We start from the raw sequence: 24,320 nt of genomic DNA, 5'->3' as shown, positions 1-24,320 counted from the left end.
GGGAGCACTCCTTTAAGGGAAAAGTAAGCGCAAATGGTTCTATCCCCCCAAAGCAAATGAGGGATCCTTTTGTACACGCATTGTGACACAGCTAGATATAGCATGGAAATAAAGCCCCGGGCTTGACGTACGTCTGTACCGAACCGCTGACAATGCAGCGCAGGAGGGCCGAGTGCTGCAGCAGCGGACGTCAATTTCTGCAGCAGGGCTGTTTTTCCTCCCTCCTGTTTCCCTTCAAGGACCCCTGCTTGTCCTGTTCATGTCACATTACAGTAAACAGTGAAGCGCTCTGAGAGACGGCCACCTTTTGGGTCCCTGCCAGTCGGTCTGCTCCCAGCTCCCAGCTCCGTGGATAAGTCAAGGTCTGTAGGTATGATTTCTTTATTTATTGCTTTGACAGTTTATGCAGTGCCTTCTGCTGTGTTACGTGCTGCAGCCTTACGGGGTTTGCAGTTAAAGTATAAACACAACAGCCCTTGATCACGCTGACCCCACACTGACTTAACAGTGGAGAGAAATAAATGCATCCACTCATGAGCCGACATGCAGGCCAACAACAGGCTTTAAAGACCACTGGCTGCGCTAATCCTACAATCTCTCAGATTAAAAAAAAAAGAAAAGGGATACACACATGGGATTTTGCCCTCAGATGTAGCTGTTGCCATAGCAATAGAAATCTGGATGGAGCAGTGAAAGGTGAATGAGTGAGCAGGGAGAGCGAGTGGGAACATGAGGGGGCTGCGTGTGAGGAGCTGGCTTTCTGGCACCTTGTTATAGTTGTTTTTTTTACAGGGTGTTATTGGAAAAACACGCCTTCACTTCGTAATCTTCACATCTGTGTTGTGCAGGCAAACTACCGCAACGTTTCACTCATTCAAGGACGGGCCCTTTAAAACCTTCACCCACAGAGTCAGTCGCTGTCTCTGCACCACATCTGGGGCCAGGAAGTAGACATGACTGAGCATTTCAGACAGTCACATGTCACCGTGACACCTGCTAAGGTCACTAAAAGCCAGAATGAATTTGAAATGCAGCATTAGACCAGCTGAGGGCCGACAGGCTTATGGTGCTGACTGAGCCACGCTGTTCCCACCAGATAATCAGGGAGGTGATGTGAGGCTACAGGGATGAGACAGCAGATTTGTAGGTGCTTATGACAGTGACTGAAAAATGGAAATGGCCGTTTTAGCAAAGGATATATTAAAATGCATCTAGCAGACCATTTTGAATTGTGCTAACATTAGGCATTACACTCTGTCTACTGGAACAGACTAGATTAATAAATATGTTATTTCTGTAAAAGTACAAACAATGCAGTAAGGTGGGTTATCTAAAAGTCAGAACTATCAAACAGAAGCCTGGTGTCGTAAATATTTTCTTATCTCCAGTCAGTAAAAATGAACTCAATTATTCAAGCTGTGTTTATAGTGTAATGTAGTTTAATTTTTCATTTTACAAGTAAAATGTACAGTAATGTACAAGAAGCTTTGCTTCACTGTCCAGCTCATCCTCAAGTGGCTCATTGCTTTTATGTTGTGTTGATGACACTGATCACCTGATCTAAAAGAGTAACCTGAAAGAGGATTGTTAGACCCTATTGTTTTTTTTTGTTTTTTGCATATTTTGGGTTCAAAATGATGGCAGGTAATGGAGGAGCTGCTATCAGGGCGACATTGGCTGCAGTTTAATCCATCGGGGCAACTCAAAAATACATCTCTTAAAAGTGCTTGTTTTTGCCACTGACAGACACTTGTAATAACAATCTGAGCCTGACAAGATTTTAGACAAACTAACCAACCAACGAATCAGTAGACCAGCAAGGTAAAATTACTGTTCTTGTCAATGGAGTCTGGCAGCTTTGAAGAGAGCGATAAAATGGCTGTTCAAAAAGGATCTTACAAGTCTATCTCTGAAGGGATCCTTAATGTAATGATGTCAGTCTCTTAAAATAATAATCTGAGCCTGTCAGTGGCAAAAAAACAAGCACTTTTAGTGGATGTGCTTTGATGGGTGCAGTTGCCCAAACAGATTACATTATAGCCATTGTAGCCTGTTCGCAGCAGCTGGTGGAGCTGACCTGCTGGACAAATTCCAAAATGTTTTGTACCCACCAGTCATTTCAAACTCAAAATATGTTAAGAAATAGGGCCCAGATTTAAAAATACCAAGGTTATATCCTGTTGATGCTAAGAAAGAGTTCAGATGAGTCAATCTTAATGAATGAAGTGTGAGTGTAACTTCTCACACGCAACCAAATTTAGTTGTTCAGTATAAAGTACTTTTACCATGACACTGAAAACAGAAAGAAAATGTATTGAAAAAGGTATTTTAAATATTTGAAACAGCAAAGTTTACTTCATTTTTTAAATTCATTGTCTTCAGTCAATGTATTTAAACACGATTGTTGGTACGATATATATATATATATATATATATATATATATATATATATATATATATATATATATATATGTGTGTGTACGTACACATATGTACATTTTACTTACATCTTCATGTGTGTATTATTTATATTGAATTTTTAACACTTTATTTTAACCTCTCCTATTCAGCACAGTAGTCTATAAACCATCAATACACTGAATACAGTTGTGAGCAGAAGTTTTAAGTGTTAATATATTTATCAACAACTATAACTCATACGAAACACATGTAATTACACACATGAACAAATGAGCCATTATAGATGTTGATAGATTAATGAACAAATAATCCTTGTGTGTGTCTAACAACTGGTGCTTTTATGCTAGGAGGGGTTAGAATAAAGTGTGACTTTTGTGAGACAAAAGAACTCTTAAAATCCTAAATTTGAAGTATTTGTTTCATTGGAGTAAATGGACTCCAACCAGACTTTTTATACTCACATTCATCACGCTCTCATTTTACTTGCTGCAGGTCCTGGTGATGAACAACAGCTGGTGATGTAACCTACGATCCTCCTGACAGAGCTTTTCCTCCCACACTGAACTTTATCACAGTGTAAAACAAACAAGTCTCTCCTCTGATGGAAAAACATCCATATCAAGAGTTTTTAATTCATTTTAAACTACAAACAGTGCCGTCTGTTGTGCTGCTAAGAGCAGGAAATTGAGAAAACGGACCCAGATATGAACCTATAGCCTTTTACCTGCATAAATGAAATGTACAAGGTTCAAACACAGCTTTATTAGCATCAAGGCATGTCGTTCAGTCCATAATATGTCCCCCCTTACTTTACCCTGACACGTGGGCTTCTTTTCTGTATTATTTCTGGTGTTTTATCATTTGTACATTATCATAAACTGCTTGCGTCAGTGAATTACATTGAGTTGCTTTGTTTGGGACAGATTTTCATATGTAGCAATAATGAAATGGTCACGGTCTACATCAGACGCACCTGTGGGTTCACTGTTTTCATAAAACCTCTGTTTAAGTAAAGGACACAATCTGTGCACAGAATCAAAACCTGAATAATAAAAACAAACATTTTACAAGATGGATTTGTATCATCTGTGCTATCTGCTAAATATGTTTGGTATACTGTTAATCTAGTGCAGTAGTTTTATTTTTTTTTTTAGAAAATGGTGAAAACACGAAAAACTGAAGGTACACGGCTACAGTCTCATACTGCAGACTGATCTATGACATGTGAAGTGTTGCTGTGTTTTATACGGCATCTTATCAGGTGGAGTCTAGAGTTTCAAATGGTTTTATTCAAATACTCAGTAGGTTGATCAGGACACTGCTGTAGTTTGTTGGTATTCCTAACTGAGGAACTCACATATCACATATCACATATTAACTCACATGTAGCCAAACACTTCCAGGAACTAATAGGATATTTTCACTGCAGAAACTTTTCCAGAAACTCAGAAACTGTGCCTCCATTTTGACTGGAGGAACCAGGAATTACATTTGTGTCCCTTTTCCACTGCAGGGTACAGACTCGGCTCGACTCAGTTTGCATGGAACTGTTATTTTTTTGTCTTTCCATTGGCAAACGTTTCTGAGAGTACCTATTGATTGGGGTATCACCTCCATCGAGGTTCTAAGAGAGCTGAGCTAATAGTAAAAGCTGCAGACCACTGATTGGTTCAGAGAGAATCATCACTTGCATGTCACAGGATATATTTCACTCACCAGCCATGTTGAAATAGGTATTCACTTAGCATTAGATCTAATTCACGCATTTATACGCATTTTAAAAAAATGGCAGCCCACAAAACAACACCACGGTCAGCTGAAGGGCAAATGTTCCTCTGTGTGGAAGCCAATGAAAGGACCCAGCGAGAGCGAGTGTGTTTATGTGTCATTGAAGATGACATCATGGCTGTTTCACATTGTGTCGCTGTGACGATCAGCTAAGAATCTGAAGTGTAAAACGAAATTAGTTGAAAGTACCTTGTACCAATAGTGAGTATAGTGGAGCTGAGCTGTACCGCACAGCGAAAAGAAGTCCTCGCTCTGAGGGTCAGTCTGCAGGGCTTCGCTCACAACATCAAGAAGTGAATCGTAGTGAACGTGTTGAAAACAAAGTGAAGCCTTGTTGTCAATCTTCAGAGTAGATTAATAAAAGAGCGAGATAAAGATAGAAGAGAGAGAGAGGTGGCTGAGAAGACGTAGCAAGTGAATCGGTATTTGCTGATTGTTTTGTCTGACCTTTTTTCAGATACGATGGAAACACAAATGTGCAAAAGGGACTTTAGTTCTTGTTGTTCCTGGAACTGTTCAGTCAAAAGTGCTGTTCATTTGACATATGATGTCATATGATAGGTTTATACGGGTTCAGTCAGTGTTAGAATTCATTTGAATTGCTCTCATGATTGCAACCAGAGATCCCATCAAACAGATTTCTGTGTACAATCCTTTACAGTATTTTAATTTGTGGGTTTGGGATCAGGATCTCTACGTCACACACTGTGTGGACTGAGGTAAAGTTAAGGACCATTTCTCCTTCTTTACCTCGCTCTCAGTCCTCTGTTTTGTTCGTGGCGTCCTTGCGAGTGATGATCTTGTACACGCTCTCTCTGAAGGTGCTGTCAGAGGTCAGACGTCGCGCCGTCTCCCGCAGCTCATCCATGCTGCTGCCGTCTGTGCTCGCTACAGCGAAGGACTTGGAGTGTTTTACTGTTACAAAGAGAAAAAAACTATCAGTGAAGTATTTCTGAGTCACAGGTGCCTCATGGAACAAAGGAATAAAATAATATACTATGATGCTCTAAGTAATAATAGGTGACAAATGATGAACTGATTAGTTGATCAGACAAGTGACAGAAAATCAAAAGACAAATATTTTATTATACAAATAATCATCGGTTATTAAGCAAAAGTGTCGTCTGTCTCTGGTTCCATTTTCTCAAATGCTTCCTCTGTTTTTGAGTCATTGTAAACTGAATATCTTTGAAGTGCTGCTCAGACACAATAAGAAATGTGAAGACATAAACTGGAGCTCTGTAGAATTTAAGGCAAATCTTCCTCTATTTTCTGACATTTCATAGACTAAACAATTAGTCAGTAAAGAAAATAATCTTCAGATGAAACCCTGTAGGCTACACATTCCTAATATACTGCAGTATCTTTCATCCATGTACTACCACTGCAGGTACAACTAGTAATAGTACTAGTGATACTACTGCTATCAGTATTACAAGAGCAACATCCACTGCTGCTTTACAGCAACATTAACACTAATATTGCTATTAATGGCTACTGCAACTGTTGTTAGTATTTCTTCTAATTGTGTTCATCAGTGCCGGTATGAATGTCTCCACTACTACATGTACTAAACCTGTTTAGTGTAACACAAAGCATGAATTAAATGTGAAACAAAATGCGTCATATAAAAGAAAATAATCATGACAATTATGATCAAGCAATTAGATACATTTAAAAGACACAATTCAATATTTGGAAAATAAAAGCACTTTAGGAGAAAGTGAAATTACAAACATTTGTCCTCATTTTGTTTAAAAATGAACAAACACACACAGTTTATGTTTACTACTACAACCACTACTTCAAACTCATGTACTACGCTTTGTTTGTGGAGTGCATTGGCAAAAATAGCAGAAATTAATGCACTGAGTGTTTTCCTGTGGATCTTGGGAACATGGATGACTTTGTTTGATTAAGCATGCATGCTGCTGTGGTCATTACTGTGTGATGCACACACTTACACCAGTGGCGTCTGGAGGCTCTCCTCTGGATTCGGCAGCTCTTGATCCTACGTGCAGCAGCTTTGTGCAGATACACGGCGTTCTTCATTATCGCTGGAAGCTTCGCCTCGATCTCGGCAGCGCTGATGCACTCCTCAAAGAATCCTGGTTACGACACGCACGTCAAAAACACATCATGTCAGACAGGATGCTCACAGCAGCCCTCTGATGTTTTCACGTAATGGAGTCTCAAATGGCCTCATATGAAGACCTGCATGTGACAGATTTCTGTTGCTGTATTAGAAATGAGCAACAAGGGAACATTAGTGGTGAGAATTAAAACTGTAATTTACTGATGGACAATAACAATTTCACAATTTGTGGTAAAATTACTTCTGTATTTCTGGTGTTTTTGTCTTCTTCAGCCAATGGAATTATTATTAGATTAGATTATTATTTAGATACTTGAATAATACTTTCAGCCATTTTGAAGGCAAAAATGCCAAACCAGTTCCCTGGTCACATCTTAAATATGGAAATGTGATGCTTTATTGTCATATATGACAGTAAACTGAATATGTTTTGGTTATGAATTCATCATCAAGAGAAATTATAGAAGGCGTTTATCACTTTTGTAGACCAAATGATCAGCAGATTAATCATTAGTTGTAGCCCTGATGATCTGATTTCTTGAATTACATAAAATAAAACTTCCTAGAACTCCAATGGATCCCATGAGAACATAAAACTTGTTTCATTGTGTTTGACTGATATCTGCTTAATGTGATATTGTTTATCCTCAATCAGGATGTGTTTCAGTCTCTATCCAGAGGAGGGCAGTCACAGGTGTAAATGTCAGACCAGGTCACATTATGCACTTCACATCTCCACTGTGTACGTTTGAGTGTGTTTGGTTCAGCATGGACCTCTAGAACACATCTACAATCATCCACTTTAACAGCTGCCGGTCAGCTAAACATGCTGCGTCGACCACACGAGGATCACACTTGACATCAGATGTAGAAGGTATCAGTGAATGCACTCACTCCTCAGCTGAGTCACGTCCCCCTTCATCTGCTCATCTCTCTCTTTGGTCCGTTCCATCGAGTTCAGGCCTGTCTCCAGGTCCTGCAGAGCCTCTTCAGCCTGCTTCAGTCTCTTCTCCAGCTCCATCCGAGACTCGATCTCCGCCTGGGACGCACAGGAAACACGCAGGATGTTACTGAAAACTTATCTGAGGGCCTGAGTCGACCGAGAACAGGGTTAAATCGATGCACTATATCTGGATCTGGATGGAAGAGGTCACCGTTTACTCCAATTCAAACTGTCAGAAAGCCAACACAGCAGAAGTGAACCCCTTTGCCTGGATCTCAGTAGACACTTTTAGCATCACGTTAACTGAAAGAAGCAGAATACATATTCTGCATTGTTTGCTTCAGTCCAAAAACATCATCAATCTTAGCTGTAAAAGCTGGTTAGCTGGTTATTTGCTCTAAGACCCCTCAGCAGTACTTGTCTGTACTGCAGTTGCAGCAGTACATATGCAGTTTGACTGAGGCTTAAAGGAACAAAGGCAAAGAGGAAAACTGGTAATTTCATACAGAGGAACTGGACAAGAGAGGAGGAGGATTTTTTTTTTTTTGCTCCAGTAAGTGTAATGTGATACTGAGTGTGAAGGATGAGGAGGAGGATGTGCTGCAGAACCACCCTGAAGATATCCGGGACCTGATTCAGTAAAAATCTGACAGGTCTGAACATCAAACAGTGGAGGAAGAAGTACTCTAATACTCTAGTACTCTTAATCTTCGGCTTAAGTAGAAATAACTTCAGTGTAAAAAAATGTGCAAAGTAACTAATGTTGTGGAGTAGAAGTAAAAACATATGTAAAATGGAAATATTCAAGTAAAGTACAAGTACCTCAAAAGTGTTCTCAAGTGCAGTACTTAAGGAAATGTACTTTGTATATTCCACATTACATCCAACTGGTTTCTACAAAAATAATCAGCTTAGTTATTTGTTCAAGCCGGACTGTAGTTAGTATCAAGGATAGTGAGTCAACACAATGTGCAGTACTTTTTTAGATTGTTCCTATTTTTAAATTTCTTCTTGTTTTAATTGTACACATTTTATATCTCCTCCTGTTTACTACTTTATTATTTATTGTGTTATTGAATGCTCCACTTTCGCTGCTGTGATGCTGATTTCCCTGCTGTGGGACTAATAAAGGAATATCTTATCTTATCTTATCTTATCTTAATGCCTTTTGTATTTCAATGTTTTGGTGGTTAAACACATGATTTTAAACGCTCAAACTATCAAGACATAAAATCGTTGATACTGAATTTTTCACATAAACTGATGGATTACTGAAGGATAAATGGCCAGTGAGACAGTTCTGTCTTAATATTGTATGTGTTGTGTACAGTATCTTCATTTAATTAGCTCATATTTGTTTGCTCTTGTTTCCTATTTGTTTTTTTTCAGTGTCATAATGTTCACAGATAAAATGTAAAAAAAACAAAACAACAGATCTGCTTAGATTTGCTAAAATCCTTCCACCAATGTCTTCTTTAACTCATTTATCCTCTGAAACTGTATTTGAAAACCTATTCCCAGCAGCTGATTAATGTGGTGACCTTCAAAATGACTTTGAGCCAGTGTTTTGCTGCTGTGGTGTAACTGTGCAGCTGAGAGCAGCTGAGTCATGCTGCGTTACCTTGAGCTCGGCCTCGGTCTGCTGCTTGTCCACAGTGAGCTGAGAGAGCGACTGCTGCAGCGTCCGAGCCTGAGACGAGTAGTACTCCCTCTCCTGCTGCAGCACTTTGGCCCGCTGCTCGTTCTCCATGAGCCTGAACAGAAGCACCGTCAGACAGTGAAAAGACTGCACACACACAACATACAGGACATCAGCAAAAAAACAATGTTTGCTGCTTTACCGAACAGTGTGCCACATAAGTGTGTGTCAGGTGTTAAGGTTAACAATATATTAGAAACACCTTTTAGGTCAAATTAAATATGGTAAACATGTTTTCTACTAAATATTTTGTTGCTGCATAATTGGATATATGTTTTTTTCTAAATAAAGATATTGTTAATTCAACAACTAAAGTAATGTTCGCAAGCAAAACTGAAGATTTTCACAAATATTTCTCGCACTATTGTTGTTTTGCACAGCAGTTGAGGATAAATTAGATATGAAAAAGATTCTGAACGCTTATGGTTGTATTTTAGTGTATTTATTTTTTCACATTTCTCCTGCTGTATCTGTCCGTCAGAGGACGACTGAGACGAGGAGGAAAGTGAAGGCAGAGCTCATGGAAACATAAAGTTATGGGTTATATATTTCAGTGTTCCTAACAGAACATTAGTGCTACGCAGTCAATAGCAGCTGCATGTAATATCCCACTTACTGTTGCTGATCAATGGGCTGGTTGTTTAGAGATCGATACACATTTCCACTAGTAGTTACATCCTCTGTGCCATTAGCATAGAGGTTCCCTGGAAAGGCCGGAGCGTTTGACCCTTTGGATGCCAAAGCTCATCTCTGTCTGTCGAACCATGCATCCTTTTATCTGATGTGGTGAAGTTAAAATCACCGAAAAAGGACCTCTGGAAGGTTTTAGGTTTTTAGGTCAATAGTCAAATAGGTTTTGTTCCCAGTGATCCCAGTCTGAGGTCTCACTCACATGTCGTCAGCCTGCTCCTTCTCCTTCAGCAGGATCTTCATTTGCTCCTCGATGTGTCGCAGGTCGTGCAGCAGGTCCACGTCTGCGGGGTCCTTCCTGCTGACGGAGCGCTCCTCCGCCGTCTCCGCCTCCCTCTCCTCCTGCTCCTTTACCCCCAGCAGCTCCAGAGTTCGCTGCTTCTCCAGAGAGAGCTCCTGAGGGCAAAATTAGAGAGGCACATCTTCAAATCTTAACTCAAGGTCCACTTTTTTCTTTTTAAATCAAATTTACAGGACTGATTACATACAGAATGATTTTTTCCTTGTATTTTCACGTCTTTTTCAGATGAAGCACCTCAGCTAAAATCCATATTTGTGAATGAATGACATTTATATTAAACTATATATCATAGTCGTACTGTAGGTACAGATACTTTGTGTTCAGCGAATGCATTTGTGAAAAGTTTGATTTCACAATAAAAGATGAAGTTTTTACTTTAACAGTACATAAGTCACTGAGGAGAGATATGTTTTTACATTCATTTTGATATTTTGAAAAAACAAAGTCATGATTCTTTGTATTAAAGGGATAATTAGACATTTTGAGAAATGTGCCTCTTCTCTTGCTTGCTGAGAGTTCGATGAGAGGATTTCTTTCATACCTCAATAGATTTCTGCAGCATGATGGTTAAACTGCTGAGCTCCTCCTTTTCACTCTCAACACCTTTCAGGGACTGAGCTGTGCCGTCCAGGTCTCTGCAGTCAACACACAACAGAAAACAAGTCACATTCATTCACATTTACTTGTGCAGTTTAATCAGCGTCAGTTAACATGAACTGGAGATAGTTTTTTACAGCTTGATATGCTCCTGCTCTGCCTTCAGCTCCAGCACCACCTCTTCAAACTTCATTTTCTCCTCCTCCAGAACCTGGTTAAGACGCTCCAGCTCCTGCACACACACACACACACACCGAACTGTTTTACAGCCAGTTGTTTATTAATAATTCAGGTAATCTATTTAGCAAAAAAACATTGAAACATTCTCTACATCCAGCTTCTCCAGTGTGATGACTTGCTATGTTTCCCTGTTTTATGTTGTGGTAAACTGGACTTTGGATTTTGGACCAGAGGAGCAAACAAAGGTCTCACCTCTCTCTGTGCTCTTTGGTGACTGAGCTCCTCAGTCTCTTCCATCAGTTTATCTGGAGAAAGAAAAATCATTTCACGTAATGTTTCTCAACCTGTTAAACCTTTAATTCAGTCAGGTGACTTTCCCCACATTTACCCAGGTACTCCTGCTTCTCCTTGGCCAGCTGCAGCCCCTGAGCCTCCAGACTCTCGATCATGGCCTCCCCCAGCTGGGCGTTCTTCCACGTGCTGTTGGACAAACAGTAGTTTTAACAAAACCGAGGGACGATTTTAAATTATAAAAAGATGCTTTCCATCTTTCTTAGCCATGCTAGCGACATTGCTCCGGGTCCAGACTGAAATATCTCAACAATTATTGGATGGATTTCAATGAAATTTGCTGCAGACATTCATGGCTGGGAGAGGATGAATCTTAAAGTGATTCTATAATAACCCTGAAACCAAAGGGGCTTTAAGAGTCATGTCTTGCATGTGAAATTCCTCCAGAAGAGCAGCATTCAGGAGGAGACTTTGTGTCAACCGAACACTCACACTTTCCCCGACTCCTGGAGCATCTCCATCCACTGGACCTGCTCCTCCTCAGACTCAGCAGCCACAACTATGGTACCCTGGGGAACGCATATACAAACTTTTACATCATCATCTTGTTGATAATGGGCTCAGGCTGTAAAACAGACAGTGGATTTTTATCTTTGAGATAGTGATAGCACTTTATGTAACATGGTTGTGTTGCAGTGGGCAGTTAAAGTCACCCCATTATCTGTCCCATTTGTAGCAGGATTAAGCAGATTTTTCACATCATACGAGAACAATTTAGAAAGAGCTATTTTCAGATCTGTAAGCCGTTTTGACATAGAGTCAGTTGTGACTCACGATATGCGGCCATTTTTGCATTAATTTGTTGTTGCAGTCTGTCCGGCTGCACCTTTATGCCTCGGTCTGTCTTAAAACTCATACTTTAAACCTCTGTGAGGCTGATAAATAATAAAAGGGTCTTACAGAGAAGTCTTCCAGGTTGACCACAATGGCAAAGGGCATGCCCATGTTTTCATTAGCTGACACCACACATCCTCCCAAAGGAATGACTCCCTGAAACAGAAACACATCATACTGTTACTTATAAAGTTGTTTCTGGATGATTCAGATGAAATCTCTCTTTGCAAAAGCAAAAAAGTGACTTAATCACAGTCATCTGATAAAAACAACCACATAATCATCCTACAGGTGTTCAGAGAAGATGCAGCAGCTCACCTTGGGGTGGATGTTGAAGTACCTGTGGGTCTCAAAGTTTCTCTTCTCGCTCTCTGCATAGTAGAGCAAGAAGCTGTCTTTGATGATGAAGAATCTTTGTACCGAGGAAGACAATGAAAGCAGCAGTGAGTCAATCCTGTGGGGCTGAAAGGAACCAACGTCTGCCAGTGGTCTTAATACAAAACTGATGAGCAGGTGATGTGTTTCATAACGTGAATTCCCAGATGTTTAGTCATTTATAAAAACAGTATTTGAAGATTCCAGTTTGATAATTCTACAAAGACTAGAACAAAGTACATAACTTAATGAGTTTTAATGATTTTTATTTTAATTTCTTATGATCCATTAATACACAGCAGCACTTGTTTGCTGCATGTCTGAGTTATGAGCAGTTGAAAAGAAGATGGATTTTTCCCTCCTCATTTTCAGAGGCACAAAAAGGTAAAATTACACATAATTAGATTGATTAGAAACAAAGTCTGAAAAATAAACATAATTTTTGTTGCAGTTTCATGTTATTTCTTACCCAAGTGATCACCTCAGATTCATCTTCTGCCCCCTGATCACAGCATACAGGGCTGAGGAATGTTTGCCTTATCCTCAAATGTATTAACTGTAACTAAAGGAACTAATTCTTACATTAACTGTAATGTTTAATGAAAAGATATCCTGACAGTTATTTAGTCAGACTTATATTTTCACAGGCTGTGCAGTACTGCTCATAATGACTAAACTGGGCTTTATGTGTGGAATCAGCGGAGTGCCCCTTTATTTCTCTCACATTATAAGTCTTTCTGGGGGTCAGTCACCCACGTCTAAATGTCATCACACTGGTTGGCAGATTTGTTTCAAACAACTGTGTTGTTTTTAAGCTGGTGAAAGGAACAAATTTCTCTGAAATGCTCTAAATGACTGAGCTCAGCCGTCTGCGGTTTGGCACAGGAAACCAAATGAGCATTTACCGAACGCAACAAACAAAATTCTGTTGACCTTTATGACACAAGCAAATGGGAAAGGTTACAAAGACTGTGCTGCAAATGGACTCTCTGGACCAACTGTGTATTGTCGTTTTAACCGTTATGTAAACTAAGAGCCTTATCATGACAGGCATTTCAGCATCCAAATATGCACTCATAGCAGGATACGCTGACACTGGCAAAATGACTGTGGATAAGTATATCCTGTTGTTATATAAAACAATCTTTTGATACGCAATGTCAAATGTTTGGTTAACAAAATCCTAAATGTCCATTTTCAGTTTTCAATTAATTTTTCATTGTCAATCAGTTCTGCAAGTGTTATAAACTGATGAATAAGTAACTTCTGCCATAAAAACACCATCATTTCCTGTAATTTGTGATATTTTTATACAAGGAAAAGTCACAGCAGATGTTCTCAACTGTGGCTGTAGTGCAAACTAAATATGTTTTGCTCTGATAACAGAATAATGACATTTTGTAGCTGTAGTGTCAAATTATTTGTCATTACAATACATTACATTTACTTTACAGCACAAAGGGAAATATGCCTCTCTAGGAATAATTAGCATTTTTGTCTGGAATGATGGAAACATTTTCCCCTCATACAAGTCAACTTCTTGAAAATCTCAGAAGAAGCAGATTTCCTATAAACTTACCCTCAAGTTTTTAAAGCTTTGACATTAAAATGTGGTTTTATAAGCTGCAGAGGGGCAAGCAATAAAAGGAGCTACAGTATGAAGTGCTCTATCTGATGTTAAAAGATAAACGCCACTGAAGACAGGGGACTCACACCTCACCCTCACCTGCGGGACCACTTGGCTGAAGGCCGTCCGAAGGGCCTCTTCCACAGCACCCCGTGCAGCTGCACTTTGGTGCTGAAGTCCAGCGCTTCAGAGTCCGAGTGCTCCATGGACGACCAGGGCGAGAACAGAGAGTTTCTGGACGAAGACGAGAACATTGGTTCTGGCTTCCCACGCCCTGGGAGGAGGAGGAGGAGCCAAAAAAAAGAAGGAAAAAATTATCAATAGAATAAAAAAAAAGATGAATACAGTCAGTCAATAACAATTAACCCAATAACACGCACACACGTAGAGGTGCATGTACAGCTGCAGGGACAGCTTCAATACAAAACAGGAAAAGTAGCAAACAGAGTCCAATAACTCAGCAGGGTGGAATGATGCAGCTGCCAATACGCTCATCAGCTGGAGGCAGACTGTCTGCACAGCACAGCGGAGATGAAAACAGGGATGACGGAGAGAAAGGGGGAGGGAGGAAGAGCAGGGATACTGGGAGGCGATGGGGGAGGGAAGGAAGCTTTAGGAATGAGTTGCTAAGTCAATACATTCCAGCCAGTAAAAGCTGTTATTCAGATTACTGTATTCGCAGCAAGCAGCAGTCTCTCCAGCTCTTGGCAGGTGTGAACTCTGGTTTCTCCATCCATCCCTCCCTCCCTCCATTCATTCATCCATCCGTTACTCGAGCAGTGAATCAGGAGAACATCTGTGGCAGAGGCGTGGTTGCTGGAAAAGAGGATGGAGAGTCAGAGGAGTTAGCATGAAGCTCAGCGTCAGCGTGAGTATCAGATTAATTTACACAACATGTGTCAGAGTGGATGGGCAGCAGATTATAAAGATATTGACAGCTAAGCATCAGCAGAGAAACGCATTAGCCTGCAAACATGTTTCCCCCGTGATTAAAACAACCCGTCAGGATCGAAAAAAAACAACCCTGAAACATTTTTAAACATTAAACTTAAATGACAAATCCCACAATGTTTTAAAAGTTAAATTATACAAGATGAGAACTACAAACCAGCATCAAGTGCCTGAAAACCAACATGTTACGTTGAAGATCTCCTACCACAGACCTGCTGCACTAACAATAAACGTGCTTAAATCATGAAAACATGAGCAAGTATTTTCACCAGTTAAAAAACTTTAATTTAGTCGTCATAAAACACATTGCTTTACAACTTACTTTCACAATCAAGAGTATGGAAATAAGGCAGACTCATTCTGGAATGACATAAAATAAAAATAAAAAAGATGCTCAAACCCCCCCCCCCACTGAAACTATTACAAATATTGACCCTAAATCTCTCTTTATCTAGAATTAAACGTCCAACCAGCCCCAGTATGTGCTGTCATCTCTTCCTGCCTGTGTTGGACAGGACGCATCAAACTCAGATGTCTGGCAGTTTTAGCAGTTTCTATAGTTTCATTTTCTAATTTCTAAACACGTATAAACAGAGATCTTCTCTCTCTCCGAATGTGATTACAAGGAAAAGTTGTTACTGCATTTTCAGATGCTCAGACTAACGCCATGGACTTGATTCTATTTGGTCAAACCACTGAACACCTGAGACTGAAGCACACTGCAAACGTTCAGCTCGGCAGGTTTGCATCATTTTAATTTGAAGAGAAGGTGCTGTCGGCCAATCAGAGTCCTGCATTTTGCCAGTTCAAGATTCAAGGCTGAAGCCTCGTGCTCATTCATTAAAACAACTTTAACCAGCATTAGTAAACACAATAGGCCTGTTCAAAAACTACACTTAACATTATGAACACTTTTTGTGATTTTCAGGTCATCCATTTGGTTTCAAAGTGAGACTTTGTCGTCATTTCTCCTGTCCGTGACGCCCATCATTAAGACACCCTCCCTCTATTTCCAATAGAACAGATGGGGGGCAAAATCTGAAGTCGCCTTTCAATGCAAAACATGCAATAAAAAGTTCAGCCAAAGTTATTATGAGGCGTCAGCAGTCTGAGTTGGACACATCAAGTGGGTATCATCCAAAGTTTTAATCTTCTGAAGACAAAATAGTAACAAAAGACAAGAATTTTTCAAGGCACCCACTCTAAAAGTGCCTTTATGCACAGAACTGCAGATTTTGACCCCCGTCACGTCATAAAGGGATCTTTTCACAGTCAGTATAGAGAGAGAACAGTTACATTAGTCCATTACTCCTTCACTACACATATTATTTTAAGACAGACTTGGAAAAAAAGAGAACCTTTCTTATTAGAAGTGGGAGAACACTCTTAGCTCATGAGAGAACATTAAATCCTTCAGCCTTTGAGTCACATCTGGAGTGGTGTGGTTTTCACTGGACAGCAACATGACGCCAGCGTGTACTACACATAATAACCTACCAGATTAGAGCTGTTCTCATTCTTATTCATATTAATGTTCAACTTAATTGATCGGTTGTCCCTGAATCCTGCTCCTCAAAAGAAATCATGTGACCAACATGAATGAGCTTCTTACTATGAATGATTGATGGGGTCCGACATGAGTAAACTATTTTCCGTCCTTTTCCTTTTTTCTGTGTTCTGCTGACTGGTTTGAAGCGGAGCAGAGTTCAGAGTTCAACATTCAAACCAAGTTGGTGGCTTGTTTGCTCGTTTTAAAAGTCTGATCAAACTGTTCAGTCCTGCTGAGTTTTTGACCATTAAGCTCTTAATAAAGGATGTTTTTTCAGAACTTTAACTTTGGTTATTGCTTAAGTAATCGTGAATACTTCATTCTATATGTTTTATTTTACATCGAAAATTCTGAAGATTTTAAATAATTTTAATGATTAGTCGAAGGTCATGGGTTTCAGCTTCTCAAAAGGGAGGACTTTCTGTTTTTCTTCATCTTCTATGACAGTAAACTGGATATATTTAGAGTTTTGGACTGTTGGTTAAAGAAAGAAAGACATCCGAAGATGCCACCTAGAACTCTGGGAACATTATTTCACAATTTTACATTTTTTAGACAAAACAATTAAATAAAATCAAAATAATCTGCAGATTAATAGATGGTGAAAAGCTACTTGCAGCCCTAAACACATACACCAATGGACCCTGAATTTATTATAAAGGGTTTTCATAAGGAAGAGAAGTGTGTAAATGCCAAATCTCAGCAGGTATGGAAAGATGACATGGCACATAACAGGGCTGTCCTCCATCATGCCCGAGTGCAAAGCAACACAGCAGGGCGTTTTCCCTTTTACAGTGTCCCGTAAACAATAAAACGTTCATGCAGCTGCTGGTCTGCAGTCGACCCGCCCCTTCCTCTCTAAGTCACGCAGGGAACCCTAAAACATCACGGTAGGTTTCTCCTCGTCATGTAACTTGGGGTCAACACACAAGTTACACGTGTAAAACCATTCGATTTATACATAAAACAGAGACTCCGCAGACAGTCTGAAGCCTCCTGTGTCAGTACTGCAAAGAACAGTCCATCCATGTCCAGAAACTCAAACAAAAACAAACAAACAAAATGTATTTGTGAGTTAGCAGTTCCATCTCACACATGAGATCGTGACAGCTGTGGAAGGAAGGAGTTACTCTGTACAGTACACTTACACACATATACACACACATGAGCTCTGCTGTGAGCAGGCACAGTGACACAACAACACTCCTGATATCCACGTGTCCTGATAGAAGACGGAGCAGCCTGCTGATATCTTAATGCATCAACCTGGGACAGTTTAATGGTACCGGGGCGGAGACGGGCGCAGGGCTGCGTTCAAGAGCATCTGACAGATCTTGATAAGTAAATCACATAACAAGCGCTTTTGAAGATGAAGACAAACTCTCTGTGCCCATGTCAGACTCCACTGCATTTTATGTGTGTGATTATTGCTCTGGTATGATTAATCCACAAAGGGTGAACCAAATAAAATGCTAAAAAAAAGGGGATTTGTTCAAAATTCTCCTCACAGGATCTGTGACATCTGCGTCTGTTCTCCTGAGCCGATGGTCCCTAAGTGTTTTCATCCAGTTAATGCCCTCTGTAAGGCAAATTGTTCTTTCAAACCGAGCTGCTGAAATGACCCTTCACCTCTAAATTAGCTTAATAACACTCTATACGATCACTTAAGACAATTCTATACAGTTTTTTCTTTTAACCTCTATGTAGAATTACTCCCCAAGAAAAACATAACAGAAATAAACACATCTAGAAGCTTAACAGATTAAATAAAAGTGATAGTTCATGTTGTGATACATCAAGGCTGGTTGTGTCTTTTCCTAGCACAGGACCCGGGTTTGAGCGGACTAGTCCATTAACCTTCGAATGTGGTTTTACAGGAGAGACACCATCAGTAACTGACAGACTGGCTTCCCATCAGGCCAAGAAGCCAACTTTTCTAACAAGACAAACATCCACGCCGTAGACAAACTCACTAGCCAAAGCAAAAATTCTTATGAGCGTCAACCTGGTTATTCTGGCTCTTATCTCATCCTGTTTCCCCGTTGGCTGAGAGAAAAAGATCTTTGTTGGTAAGAAAATAAGTCAGGAACATTTCCCACAAACTGTAATGTCCTTATGGTGCTGCCTCTTCAGGGATCTGTTCAACTTGCTAATATGGCACTTGAAAATCAGTTCAAATGAATCGGGATTGTTGTTAAGAGATTTACACTCTGTACAATTGTAGAAAAAGAGAGTTTGCTTTAACAGGCTTAATCAGGACCACCTAAATCTCACTGTGCAACTGCCATCTAGTAAAACATCACTGAAAAGAAATCAGGGTCGTTCTTTGAGTTTGGACAAGCACGATAATGCAACACTGAAAAATCCACGTTGATGTAAATAAACAAAGATGGAGCTCTCTTAAAAAAAAAAAAAAAAGAAAAGAGATTTCTGGTGGAATAAAGGGGCACATAAAGTAGCTGTAAGGGTTTCCATTGTCAGAAAAAACATTGTCGTGTGTCTTGGTCGTCACTGCAGCAACTCTGATTTCCCTAACATCATTCATTCCCTGTTTCAAGGTCAGTTTTGAGTCACAAGATGTCTCCGCAATGAACACCAGTCTGGTCCTCTAGCTCCATCAGCAGACAAAGAGCAATAAGACATTTAGATCCATCAATGTTTGAAGTCTCTGTTTCCTCTTCTTTCCCCTGTACACCTGTCTTAAATCCGTCCTGAGATCTGGCTCTAATGATGGTGACCCACAGACAGAACCAGAGGAATGAGGCAGCCCAGCACCAGTGCTCCCACCTCCACCTTGCTTAGTCCTTTGCCTCCGTTCCCTCCAGCAGGCGCATGGCTGTGGCCGCCGCCCCCGACTTCAGGGAGGACGTGGACGGTGGCCACGTAGAGGAAGGTGCCAGCAGAGAAGAGCATGGCGACACCGGTGGCGTTGATGTCTGACAGGGCCTCCTTGCTGCTCTGAGAGGTGAACAGACAAAAACAGTGTGAGGACAAATGTTCCCTTTCTAATGGCAGGACTGTTGATCAGCGTGTCATCTTTCTGTTGTTTTTCTATGGTTAATATAATGTCAATCTTTTCTCAAACAGCCAGGTAAATGTCTATATAATCTATATAATAGTATAATCCTCAAGTCTGACCAACCAAACTGGTTTTCCAAGACAAAACTCTGACTGGTATTCGACAGAAGCATTTTCTCCTTCATTACTGATACAGTCCAAGCCTCAGGCTGGATACTCAAACAGATCTTTAAAATGAGTGATAGTCTCACAGGAAATACACGTCCAGCTACTCTGTCGTGAAGCTAAAAATGCGTCAAAAATAACACAGATTTGAATATTTACCTGACTGAGGCCTAAAAAGGTGAGCATGGCGAGGACAGGCGCCGCCAGGGCAAAGACCAGGAGATGTTTGCGGATTCGGTTCCTCTCAAGACCAGCATGCATCAGGAATGATACAAGGCCGAACGCTGCTGGAGCCTGCAGACAGGGCAGCATGTTTCACATGGTTTAACACTTGCAATGTACTGCTGCTGCTAAAAGCGGCAATGGTTCTACATTATCAATTCATTTGCATATTATATTTTTGAGTGATTATTTGATCTTTGCAATGACCAAATAATCATATTAAATGCTAATGCTAATAAATCACAATTTCCAAAAACATTTTCAATAAGCTTTTCTGTAAGATAAATAGATAAAAACCCTTGCATATTTAGTTTACTATCAAATAAAACAAAGACAAGCAACAAATCTGACAAATGTGATGCAAGAACAAATAAAAAAGAACGATCAAGTTCCTATTGTACTAATTGATTCATTTATTTCAGCTCCACTGCTGCTACATAACTAGAATTTGTACATACATGTCACATAAAGCTACACTGTAAAAGAAAAACATCTACTGTACAACATATGAACTATTATTACCTTATGCAGCATGATGGCTACAAAAACAATGAGCTGAACGCTGGTCTGAGACGTAGAGGCAGCAGCTCCTAGAGCCACCCCGTCAGCTGGAGACAAAAGACAGAGTTATTGAGATACTTTTAATATTTGGTCAACGACAAACAAAGTTCAGATGGCAATATTGTAAAAATTAAAAATGTAAAAATCTTATGGTCAAAGCAACATGACAGCGGTTTAATAACAAGCGGCTGTGACGACTGTGATAACAAGCAAAATGACTTGAGACATTAGCATGTAACTCGTACCTGCAATGTCATAACTATTCTCTATTACAGCATCACTGTGTCATTTTAACTAATAAAGAGTCGTATAAAGTCTTATCTAGTACATCATTATGAGACAATGAACGCTCAGAAACAGGCCTACCTGCAGCGTGGACCACGAGACCGAGGGTGGTGGTGATTTTCGACGAGGTGACTCTTGCTGACTCTGGATCTAAACCAGACAAAAACAAGTCAGAAAAAAAATGACGATGACCCTCTTTATATGTTTAAGGAGTATATAGAAGTAGAACCAAGTGACAATGACAAGACAGCATGTCCACACCATGTGGCATCACATGTTGGCAGACTTTGTAAACAGTTTGCTGTTCAAGTAAAAAGCTCTGAAATTGGTCGGCGCTGAGCGTGGGTGCATCTGGGAGAGCAGAATTTGCAATTGAGCCATCTGGGGGGCGTTTTGGGTCTAATTCAACAAAACAATTTTCTTCCAGAGAAAATTAGCACTTGATGAGGCTGAAGACAAACCTTCTGTCACCAAGCCCCCTTTTCACAAACTAAGTCTGCACAGAGACATTCTGGGCCCGTGTACTGTTAGTCTCTCAGAAACAAATGCTTTGAATGCTTTCATCTTTGTGCTGTCTTCCCCTTGTAATACTGACCATCAGTGTTGTGCACATGAGAACTGCCTATCTGGTCCACCAGTAACATAAAGACGAAGCCCAGGACCAGGGACACCCCGATGCAGGCATGAAGCTGCTCGTGACTGTGCTCATGTTTCCCGCTGGCACTAAGGGCTGTATCTGCTTCACCCTTCGGCTCTGACACTTCCACAACTCCAACCTGGCCATGGCTGTGGCTGTGGTGACCGCCTGCAGAAACACAGGTCAGGACAGAACAGAAAGAGGCAGATGTTTTGTTAATAACACCTTAAAACATCTGAACCCTGACACTGTTCATCACAGAGACCATCGCAAACCCATGGAGCTTTAATCTTCTGAGACACAGTTAACTTGCAAATGACCACAAAACAAACATCGGTGTTTGACAAAGTTTGTTACATAAGAGAAATAGATGTCAACTGGTTGTACTTTACTGCATGTTGAACTTTGCTCTGTTTGAAAAGGATTCCAGCAGTTCCAGTCAAACATCTGTGTGTTATATTTTGTCAATATGCTCTGCACTTTTAAAAGTCTGTAGTTTTTTGCTGGTGTCTTTCTGGCCTGTGGCTCTACTGAAGGTATCTGAAGCTCTGACAAAGAGCCAAAAACCATTAAAGAGCATGGGAGGCATAATTTACCTTTATTAGACACATACATAAGAGAACAAATTACATGGCCATCGTCTTAAACCCTAAGGTTACCAGGATGTCTGACCTCAAATGATTTTCAGCACAGAGATTTACAGAAAAAGAATCACAAACCATTGCCAGTATTGTTTGTCTCTTATGGAATAACTGGCTGACACTTAAACAGTATAACTGTGACACTATCTGGAGCGAGTTGGACAGATCTATAAAAGGGATCAATCTAATCTACAGGTCTACAAACTGATATCTTGATAGTGCAGAGTGCTATTGCTATTTACATATCTTTATTGTCTTATTGATTTATTGTTTGTTTTTAATATATCCCAAAGCTATGATTTGTCAATTACTTAATGAGTCAACTAAGAAAATTTACCAGCAAAAAAATGTGAGTATAATTTAATTATTTACAATGATCAATGATCAAACAAGAAATCCAAACATTTTCTGGTTGCAGCTTCTACAATGTGAGAATTGCTGCGTTTATTAGTCTGCGTCTTATCTTTGCATTTTGGATCTTTGGTCAGACAAAACCAGTAATTTGAGGACACTCTCTTGGACTTAGCGAAATTGTGATAGGTAACTTTTTCTCGCATTTTGTGGATTTAAAACAATTAATCTATCATGAAAATAATCATTACTAGCAGCCTTATTAATATCAAAGCTGCCTTTCACTGACTATGCATGATAAAATGCAACTTTGCCTTCATAAAAGGAAGTTGGAGGAACTATTTCTGGGCAGACCTTCAGGAAATGCACTTGGGGAAAAGTGTTTCCGTGAACTCTACCTTCTAGGATTTCCTCATAAAGTGCGTGGACCCCCTCAGGAATGATAACAGCTAGTGCAGTCCCACACAGCAGCCCTGCTCCCAGCACAGTGATCAGCTTCAGCTTTTCCTGGAGACACAAGAGTCACGGACAAATCTTCAGCACAAGTCTCTCTTTGATTTGAAGCCCTTTAAACACAAGTTACTTGCAAAGTTTGTGACACAATCAGTACTTCTGATTAAAAGGCACTGGCAGAGATTTATTACCTCTCATTTTAGAAATGTGGCTATTGGCAAAGTTAGCCAACGTGTGCAAGCTTCCAGGGAGCACTTTTTTAAAGCTTTAGGTGTTTTAGACTCACCTCTGAGAAGTTGACTGCTAACGGTATCGTCCCGGCCACATAACATCCCACCAACATCGCAAGAGACAGCAGGCTGATCGAGCTAAAATCGTCCATGACTGCACTTTTCTCTTCAGCTAATCTACTGCTAAGCTAAACCATCAAAACCGACCTCCACCTACACTTTAACGCGGACTTTTATCAGTGCTCGTCGGGTTAAATTACATGCCCCGACCTGCAACAGTTGGTTAATGATAGTTGTTGATTTAATAAAAGCCTCGTCCCTCTTCTGGTACCAGTTCAGCTCACTGCAAAACATCCACGTTAACTGAGCAGAGACGTTACAGCCTCTGGCCTCGGTAGCGTTAGCAAAGCTAAGCTAACTTGCTTTGGTGATTGCTCTCAAAATTCACAAATGAGGAATCTTGACACACCAAGACTCGCTTGCAAACATCCGGTACCACACATGGTTTCTTGCACATTCAGTTCTAAACAATTTATAAAGTGTCAAACAATAATATTGCAACTTCCCGACTTGGTTAGCTGCTAGCTAACTGGCTAACAGAACATCCTCTTGTTTGGTGCCGATGGAAAGTACTTCCGGGTCACGTGTCATCTTCTCCACCAGTCTGGACGAACCTGCCACGTCTCCGCGAGACCCGTCGGAGGATGAGAGAGAGCAGGAAGTGACGTTTCGTGTTAATTGAATTAATTAATCATGAAAATTTTACATTCAAAACATCATATTTTTGTTTTTTTTTTCTTTAAGAGTCAGTTATTAAGTCTTCTCTTCTCATAACTTGTGGTGGCAAAATTACTAAATTGTTGCTTTCATTAATTTATGCATTTTACATTCTTTGTGGCCTCAACAAATTCAAATAAATCAGCTGTGTTTAACGTTAAATTACACCTGATATTAAATGCCCAACTGGAGCTAAGGAAAATTACTTAACTTAGGTAAACTGCACTTAAATACAAGGAACACATGACACCAAACAAATGAAAATAAACACATTATAATACAATTTATTATAATAGTTTTAAGTTAGGGAATAAATATACCATTTTAGTAGATTTATGGAGATCATAATTGTATCAAGTCTTTTAAAAACAAACTGGTTTTTTTCCAAATGAACATGATTTAATGTCATATTTGGAAAGAATGAACTTTGTTATAGTAAAAATATTCCTTGGGAGGAATTGCAGCAAAATTCAATTCAAAAGGAGATGTCACCATTTAGAAGTTAATTGGAACAACAGGAACATTTATACTGTACCAAAATGTTGGTTATAAATTTTACTTTGTGTCACTAAATGTACC

General features: G+C 40.0%; 2 protein-coding genes across 2 annotated transcripts; both read right to left on the bottom strand.

The window, feature by feature from the left end:
* Positions 1-4,966: 4,966 nt before the first annotated feature.
* On the bottom strand, positions 4,967-14,155 carry plekhd1 (pleckstrin homology domain containing, family D (with coiled-coil domains) member 1). The gene is made up of 13 exons (XM_070842973.1): positions 14,001-14,155; positions 12,218-12,311; positions 11,966-12,055; positions 11,498-11,574; positions 11,103-11,194; positions 10,967-11,019; positions 10,672-10,766; positions 10,479-10,572; positions 9,839-10,032; positions 8,869-9,001; positions 7,199-7,343; positions 6,174-6,317; positions 4,967-5,124 (listed from the first exon to the last, which is right to left on the bottom strand). The coding sequence occupies exons 1-13, from the start codon at positions 14,153-14,155 to the stop codon at positions 4,967-4,969; spliced, it is 1,524 nt and encodes a 507-aa protein (XP_070699074.1).
* A 4,513-nt stretch (positions 14,156-18,668) lies between these two features.
* On the bottom strand, positions 18,669-23,596 carry slc39a9 (solute carrier family 39 member 9). Its single transcript, XM_070842614.1, has 7 exons — positions 23,021-23,596; positions 22,680-22,788; positions 21,248-21,457; positions 20,734-20,802; positions 20,329-20,414; positions 19,744-19,878; positions 18,669-19,359 (listed from the first exon to the last, which is right to left on the bottom strand). The coding sequence occupies exons 1-7, from the start codon at positions 23,114-23,116 to the stop codon at positions 19,126-19,128; spliced, it is 939 nt and encodes a 312-aa protein (XP_070698715.1). The 5' UTR covers positions 23,117-23,596; the 3' UTR covers positions 18,669-19,125.
* Between the last annotated feature and the right edge of the window lie 724 nt (positions 23,597-24,320).

The sequence above is a fragment of the Pempheris klunzingeri genome, chromosome 13, assembly GCF_042242105.1.
Source record: "Pempheris klunzingeri isolate RE-2024b chromosome 13, fPemKlu1.hap1, whole genome shotgun sequence".
In the NCBI taxonomy this organism is placed as follows: domain Eukaryota; kingdom Metazoa; phylum Chordata; class Actinopteri; order Acropomatiformes; family Pempheridae; genus Pempheris; species Pempheris klunzingeri.
This window is presented reverse-complemented; position numbering and strand designations above follow the sequence as displayed.

Excerpts from the sequence above, each read along its gene's own strand:
- plekhd1 (XM_070842973.1), bottom strand. The coding sequence starts at position 14,155 with ATGTTCTCGTCTTCGTCCAGAAACTCTCTGTTCTCGCCCTGGTCGTCC. Across the intron at positions 12,312-14,000 it reads TCAGCCAAGTGGTCCCGCAG|ATTCTTCATCATCAAAGACA; the intron begins GTGAGGGTGAGG and ends CTCGGTACAAAG. Across the intron at positions 9,002-9,838 it reads AAGGAGCAGGCTGACGACAT|GCTCATGGAGAACGAGCAGC; the intron begins GTGAGTGAGACC and ends GCTTCTGTTCAG.
- slc39a9 (XM_070842614.1), bottom strand. The coding sequence starts at position 23,116 with ATGGACGATTTTAGCTCGATCAGCCTGCTGTCTCTTGCGATGTTGGTG. Across the intron at positions 20,803-21,247 it reads TCATGTGCACAACACTGATG|ATCCAGAGTCAGCAAGAGTC; the intron begins GTCAGTATTACA and ends TGTCTGGTTTAG. Across the intron at positions 20,415-20,733 it reads TCTCGTGGTCCACGCTGCAG|CTGACGGGGTGGCTCTAGGA; the intron begins GTAGGCCTGTTT and ends TTTTGTCTCCAG.